This window comes from Primulina tabacum, chromosome 12, assembly GCF_025594145.1.
Source record: "Primulina tabacum isolate GXHZ01 chromosome 12, ASM2559414v2, whole genome shotgun sequence".
NCBI classification, from domain to species: Eukaryota; Viridiplantae; Streptophyta; class Magnoliopsida; order Lamiales; family Gesneriaceae; genus Primulina; species Primulina tabacum.
The window spans coordinates 36499717-36507141 of record NC_134561.1 but is presented as its reverse complement, the minus strand read 5'-3'; the positions used below and the strand labels follow the sequence as shown (position 1 = coordinate 36507141).

At 35.0% G+C, this 7425-nt stretch overlaps 1 protein-coding gene across 3 annotated transcripts; it reads left to right on the top strand.

The window, feature by feature from the left end:
* The first annotated feature begins 1693 nt into the window (after positions 1–1693).
* LOC142521023 (psbP-like protein 1, chloroplastic) lies at positions 1694–5365 on the top strand. 3 transcript variants are annotated; one of them, XM_075624203.1, is made up of 9 exons: positions 1694–1850; positions 3053–3127; positions 3238–3334; positions 3485–3568; positions 3678–3760; positions 3903–4025; positions 4214–4285; positions 4905–5001; positions 5095–5365. In XM_075624203.1, the coding sequence occupies exons 2-9, from the start codon at positions 3065–3067 to the stop codon at positions 5196–5198; spliced, it is 723 nt and encodes a 240-aa protein (XP_075480318.1). In that variant the 5' UTR covers positions 1694–1850; positions 3053–3064; the 3' UTR covers positions 5199–5365. The 3 variants fall into 3 exon arrangements, with proteins under 3 accessions (XP_075480318.1, XP_075480320.1, XP_075480319.1); XM_075624205.1 differs by having other exon boundaries at positions 1713–1850; positions 3063–3127; XM_075624204.1 differs by having other exon boundaries at positions 1744–1884.
* The last annotated feature ends 2060 nt before the right edge of the window (positions 5366–7425 follow it).

Genomic DNA, 7425 nt, shown 5'->3' with positions numbered 1-7425 from the left:
ACTTGTCCTTAATCCGCCATGCTTCCCACCATTACTCCACCCCGATAAGAAAACTAGACTGGTTTGGTAAATCATACCAACAACTTATTGCCAGCTAAATTAATTAATCCACTCCTGACTTTGATTTCGAAGAGGACCGATAATTTCTTAAATTTTTACGAGTGATTTTTTTAATAATAAAATTCATGTTTCGGCCGCACTAATTCTTCACAAACTGGATTTTTCCTTTCGCTTCCATAGATGCATATGTGGGGGGCTATCTAGTATTATATACAATAATTTTTTTAAAAAAATTTTTGGGCCTCAAAAAAGAGATGAGCCTGAGTCATTGGACTCATTTGACTCCAATAAGCACGGCCCTGGTTGTGCCTAGGTAATAACCCGAGGGCAACGGGTGCGACCGATAGGGGCAGCCATGCGCACACCTTCTATAACTATGGTTCTAGCTACTAGTAGTTCTTCATGAATTAATAATTCACTATGTGAAATTAATGTATACTTCATTAACTAAAAGCAATTAGAAAACATAATTTTTTTAGCCCGAGTATGCCAAGAGTATTCTACATGTATTGGACAATTTTGGTCCATAAAAATTACGTTTAATGATTAAAAAAATCATAGAACGATGCATGCACATTGATGTGATCTCGCTGAAATAGGTGAGCTGGGTAAAAAGCTCCAACGGATCGATTCAGTAATTTTTAATGTTAGGAATTTGAGTGAAGATAATGGCTTGGATTAACACCTGCAAACAAGAAAGTAACACGTGAATGGGCACCGGAGGAGTGTCCGGCGTAGCCACTCCGATACTTAAGTCAGCAGGTTGAAGATGAATACAAGCAAATATATGAGAGTATATGTGAGTGCTTGAGAGTTCAAAGATTCAGAATCCTTAAAATGAGAAGTATACCTGCTATTTATAGTAAAAAAATGGGGTAGATACCTCGATTCTAGTGCCATCTACTAAGTATGGCAAGTTGGTTGCCCATACTATAGCTTCTGATGACTTCTAGGACACTCCAAGACCAAGTGGTTCTGACCGATTAGATGGCTTGTATCGATCATACTTGAGTGTGGTGTAATTCTTGAGGTGGCCCGGGTGGTAAGGTACCCGAGCATTTGTTTGAGGGCCCGAGCTTTTAGGTGATTTCCAAGGGAAAAAAAGAAGTGCCCGGGAAGTAATAAGCCGGGCCCATGACACTTGAATAGCCGGACCCATGATGACCCAGATCCTTATGGGGTATCACACATAAAATTTATTTGATTCTTCTAACAAGATAATATAATCCAACATAATATACATTGTCTCCAATAAATCAATCTAAAGTATATAAAATAAATAAATAATATAATCAAACCACCATATAGTTTATGCTCCGAGACGAAAAAAAGTCTCTCCAAATAAAAACATATTTTTGTTTATAATTATTAAGTAAATATGAATGAGTAGGTCTCTTATGAGACGGTCTCACAAATCTTTATCTGTGAGACGAGTCAATCTTACCGATATTCACAATAAAATTAATAATCTTAGCATAAAAAGTAATATTTTTTCATGGATGACCCAAATAAGAGATCAGTTTTACAAAATATGACCCGTGAAATCTTTTTACACGAGTTTTTTCCAATATGAATTTATTTTTTATAGATTTATTAATTGGAAAAGTTTTGGGGGAGTTTGTTGTCTTTTCACAACTGCAGTGTATGATAATTTGTGGGTGGTACACCTCGTGCGTAGATTAGATATATGGATAGAGCAACACCCAACGGCTCTCCTCCACCTTGACACGCGGCACACAGTCTTGCTGCGCCGGAAAACCCTCAACCTCGGAGGGCAATTCAGCTGAAAGGTAAATTCTTGAACAAGACCCACGATTTATATAAGTGAGATTTATGATATATGATATGGCTGCTTCCATCTTGCGTTCTTTGTCAAAGAATGTATTACAGTTGAAATATTTTGGGTTTGTGTATGTGTTGGAATGATGTTTGTTCTCCAGTTCTTGAGTAGATTCAATCATGCATTACGTTATCTGGGCTTGATTGTTTCTACAGTGCTCGTATACTATTGTGTGAAAGTGGTTTTGATTCTTGTTCCGTTTGTTTTGATTGAAAAACATGAATCGTTGTTAATCTATCTGGCTGAATTCAGTTAATTGCATTTACATCTATGTGATGCCCATTTGGTCATATGTTACATTTCTTCTATATTGGTCCCACTTGGAAAAAGATTTCGAATTTTATGCTTACCTTTTGGTTTCTTCAATATATGTGCTTGAAGGGAGAGCTTGAGCTCAATTTGGTCAACTTCATTTATCTAATTTAACAACTGTCTACCGATGGTTGAATTTCTCATTCACGCTTGCGGAAATAATCTGTGTACATTCACATGCTTCAGAATTTAAACAAGCATTTAGTCCATTCTGGTAGAAATTTTGATGATAGAAGTTAAAAACAGATTTGTATGAAATTTGTAACACTAGATCGATGGGTCGACCATCGACAAACTTGAGCTTCAAATCCTGTTTATTTCTAAGGTAGTTTTGTGAACTCCAAGCTTGCTGATATATCCGGTTCACTAATTGTAGTTTTTCAGGTTCACTGGAAGGAAAAATGCTTGTTTAAATACGGCTCCTTGGTTCAGTGTGATTGCTCATCATATGATGAAAATTCTTTTCTTGCTTTTGTTATTTTCAAATAAATATTAATTACTCAACTGAGATATGGAAATGATCTGTGTTTCCAAATTACTTAACTGTATTCTTACTCCTGCAGAATCTTTAGAAGGAACGTATACATTCAATTCATTTCATGATGGATTTATTAGTTTTTTTTTAATTAATTGACTTTTAAATGAGAACTAACTTATATATACTCTGCTACCAGCAGGAGATAATAATGTCTAGCAATATTAAAATTCAGTCTATTCTTTGATGAAGAAATTTATAAGAAGTGTGAACTTAAGCAAGTTAACATGGGATAAACTATGAAAAAACAATACGTTAATATCTAAAAGAGTTTGATGGTTTGATCTGACTGTTTTGTTTCATAGTTTGAAGCAGTAATGGTGTCATTCCATGCGTCACCATCAATCCATCATACGTGGTTGCTAAATCCATCAGCACAGGTTTAATTACACCCACCCCCCCCCCCCCCCCCCCCCCTCCTTCTTAATCTTTGGAACATCAATTATATGTACTCTCTTCTTACATTTATGAATTAAAATTTATGCATCAGCTAGGTTTATATAGGCATGGACTATTTCGAAGAAATATATCCTTCATTGTGAGGTCAGAGCATGGGTCTTCATCTTCAACTTCTCCTTGCAAAGAAGGTATATTTCATACTCTAAGATGGTATATTCTTGTCTAATACGTGCATTGATGATTATATACAATGTCATTTGTTTTTTTAATTTTCTTATCGAACTTTTAGCTTGTCAGATTTAGACAAAATAAAATATCCATTTTCATGTTTGTGGCAGATAGACCTGGACGGCGCCAACTGCTTGCCTTGGGGGTAACAATTGCACCATGGTTTTTGTTGTCCCCTCAAACTTCGATGACATGTACGCCATTTAGTTGGGGATTTGTCTCCAATGTCATCACTTCTTTGTAGATTTGATTCCTGGATATCAGTGATTGATATGCTAATAGTGTGTTTTTGATGTCACTCAGTTGCTGCAGAAGCGAAGAAGGGATTTATACCGGTGACAGATAAGAAAGATGGATACACTTTTCTGTATCCCTTCGGGTGGCAGGTACGTCTCTTACCCTTTCATTAATTGATTGAATTTTCATTTTGATCATACTCAATTCATTTTGCACTGCATTGTTTCTTATAGATCACATTGTGTGCATTCTTTTCTCTCAATGTTGGTATAATCTTTGTGGTTGGACCAGGAGGTTATTGTTCAAGGTGAAGACAAGGTCTTCAAAGATGTTATTGAACCTTTGGAAAGTGTCAGTGTGAATGTGATACCCTCTGGCAAAGAAAATATTCGTGAATTTGGGCCTCCGCAGCAGGTAATAAAATTTCAAACACTGAGTAGGATATATATATTTTTAGTGGTAATACCGTGTAAATTATCTTACATGTTCATTTTTACTTTCTTCTTTATAATCATAGCCTGAATTTCTTTGGCACATATGGTGCATTTGCTTCAATTTAGTCTTATGGTCTTTTGGTTCAAATTTTTTTTTTTTTGCTCTAGGTTGCTGAAACTTTGATAAAAAAGGTTTTGACTTCTCCTTCTCAAAAACCAAAGTTGATTGAGGCATCTGAGGTAAGATTTTCCCATAGTCTCTTCGAACCATGTTTTTGATCTCATCAGGATTCACTGGATTACATGACGATTTCCCATGACTTCTCCTTCTACATAGTTGCTTTGAAGTGTATATAATTCTACTTATGTCTGGGTTTTGACATAAATTTCGGAGATTTAGTAAACCCAAGCGTTTTGCTAGTATGATTGGTGTAATGAGCAAAACATAATGCCTAGTCTTGTTTGGGTCAAATGGCCACCATTCTATTTTCTACTTCCATATGCCAAGGCACCAGAAAACAGGGTTTTCATACACGGTTTATTTGTTGTTCTCTTGAAGGCTTGCCAGCATTCTATGGTTCAAAGTTGCAATGTTTCACATAAACTCCCAACTTGTATGATATTTTAAACGAGAAAACTCGTTTTCATTCAACTCTGATACCATATCCAATCTGCACCCATTTCTTATATAATTCTGATTTTTTGATCCTAGCTTGAGAATTGAGATCTCTTGGCTCTTGCCATTTCCTATAGTGGAGCCAGCCACTACCGGTTCTCTGATTACTTGTCAGTATTTGACATATGCACGCATGCTTACGTGCTTAGTTTAATGATTGATTTTTATTGGGTAATCCCGCAGCACGAGGTAGATGGGAAGACATACTACACAATTGAATTCATCGCTCAAGCTCCAAATTACACTAGACATGCTCTTAGTGCAGTCTGTATTGGAAATGGTATATGAATGAAGTATTAGTCTTTTTTGGATGTCTTAGATTGAGATTTGGATTCATGGACTCTTATTTTCCTCGACAACGTGTTACACGCAGGGAAGTTCTACACGTTGACAACAGGGGCGAACGAGAGGAGATGGGAGAAGATGAAGGATAGGCTGAAAACCGTAGTCGAATCCTTCCAAATTTTCAATGTGTAATAGTGGATACTTTTTGTTGATGGTTAGAATACTTGGTTTACACATCATCCAATTCCCCACTGTATTGGTGAAGATAAGAAAGAGCATACTTCTTTTCGGAAAATTTCAAAATTGCAGATGTTGTCATCTAACATTTTCATCTTATATTTACACGATTCCCTTCCCCATTTTTTATTATTAAAAGCGCACACACACATACATTATACTAGTATATCTAATCTATCAAATATACACACACAAACACATATATACACTAAACTAGTATATCTAATCTATCTAAAATCTGTATAAAAACATGAATAAGAATCTCAGTTGTGTACTTATATTTATGTCCTTTGACATTTTTAGATTCTGAAATTGCCCATTGATAATTGGTATTTCACCATTTGGTGTTCCAGATAATTTTGATTCATTAATTAATTAATAATAACTATTATTATAAATTCATTGAAATAGATGATAAACATTTGAGTATATAGTTGATTAATTGCATTAGGACCGGAGTCGAAGGGGTGTGCATGCTTTATTATTTATATGGTGAATGTATCCATTAATGTCTTTCATTTATTATATATATTTATATTATATAGTGTATGCACGTATCATTTCATTGTCTTCCTTTCTATTATATATATATATATATATATATATATTGTTGATTGTCTGATGGGGCTGTTTAGGTTGCTTTTATAGTTTCTTCGGGAGATGCAGTGGCAATGGAGTTTGTTTGGGTTTCTTTTCAATTGTTGCCATCATTCGTTTTTCATAAGGTGTATTCTTGTATTTGACAAGCTTTTGTTGTTGTAAAAAAAATTATTTGTTTACTTTTTGTGATTGTGATAGAGGAACATGTAATCGTTGTCTTCCATTGTGCATGTAGTAAACTATTGGCTTCAACACAATATCCTGCAAACTACTCGCCAAGTAAACTACACTTTGCATATTCTTGCTCAAGAAAATGTTTGTAGGGCGATCAAGTTAATGACTGTATGGCTACAAATAGGGATGGCAATGGGACGGGGCGGGGGCGGGTTTGCCATCCCCATCCCCGTCTCCTAATTATATCCTCGCTCTCATCCCCGCACCCATCCCCGGATCTACCTTATCGGGGAATCCCCGTCCCCTATATACTTTTTTATATAATATATATATTACTGTATTTATATATATATAGATATATAACTTTATATGTATATATATGTTATCGGGGCGGGTTTGGGAGGGTTTGGTATGGGGATAGGATTCCCAAACCCGTCCCAATATATTTCGGGGATTTTTAAAAATCCCCGAACCCGAAACCAAACCCATTAACATATCCCCGAACCCCTCCCATTTCGGGTTTTCCCCGCGGAGCCCCGAAACCGCGGGGAAAATTCCCATCCCTAGCTACAAACTTACATATTTCACTAACTTGGATGACCCTGGAGTTCAATAAAAACAATAATATTTTTTTGTTTAATTGATAGTAAAATCTGCTTTAATTGTTAATATGTTTCTATTTTATTATTTATATTATATGATGTATGCACATATCATTTCATTGTCTTCCTTTCTATTATATATATATATATATATATATATATATATATTGTTGGTTGTAAGATGGAGCTGTTTAGGTTGCATTTTATGGTTTCTTCAAGAGGTGCAGTGACAATGGAGTTTGTTTGGATATGTTTTCAATTGTTGCCGTCGTAGTTCGTTTTTCATAGGGTGTATTCTTGTATTTGACAAGCTTTTGTTGGCGTAAAAATTATTTATTTGTTTATTTTTTATGATTTTGATAGAGGAACATGTAATCGTTGTCTTCGATTATGCATGTAGTAAATCATTGACTTTAACACAATATCAAGCAAACTATATCACTAAGTAAACGACATTCTGCACAGGCTCACTCAAGAAAATGTTTGTAGGGCAATCAAGTTCATGACTGTTTGACAATAAACTTACATATTTTACTAACTTGGATGATCCTTGAGCCAAAAATAATAATAATATTTTTTTGTTTAATTGATAGTGAAATCTACTTTAATTGTTAATATATTTCCATTTTTTTATTTACATTAATATCATATGGTGTATGGACATATCATTTCATTGTCTTCCTTTATATATATATATATATATATATATAGTTTGTTGTCTGATGGGGCTGTTTAGGTTGCATTTTATGGTTTCTTCGGGAGGTGCAGTGGCAATAGTGTTTGTTTGGATCTGTTTTCAATTGTTG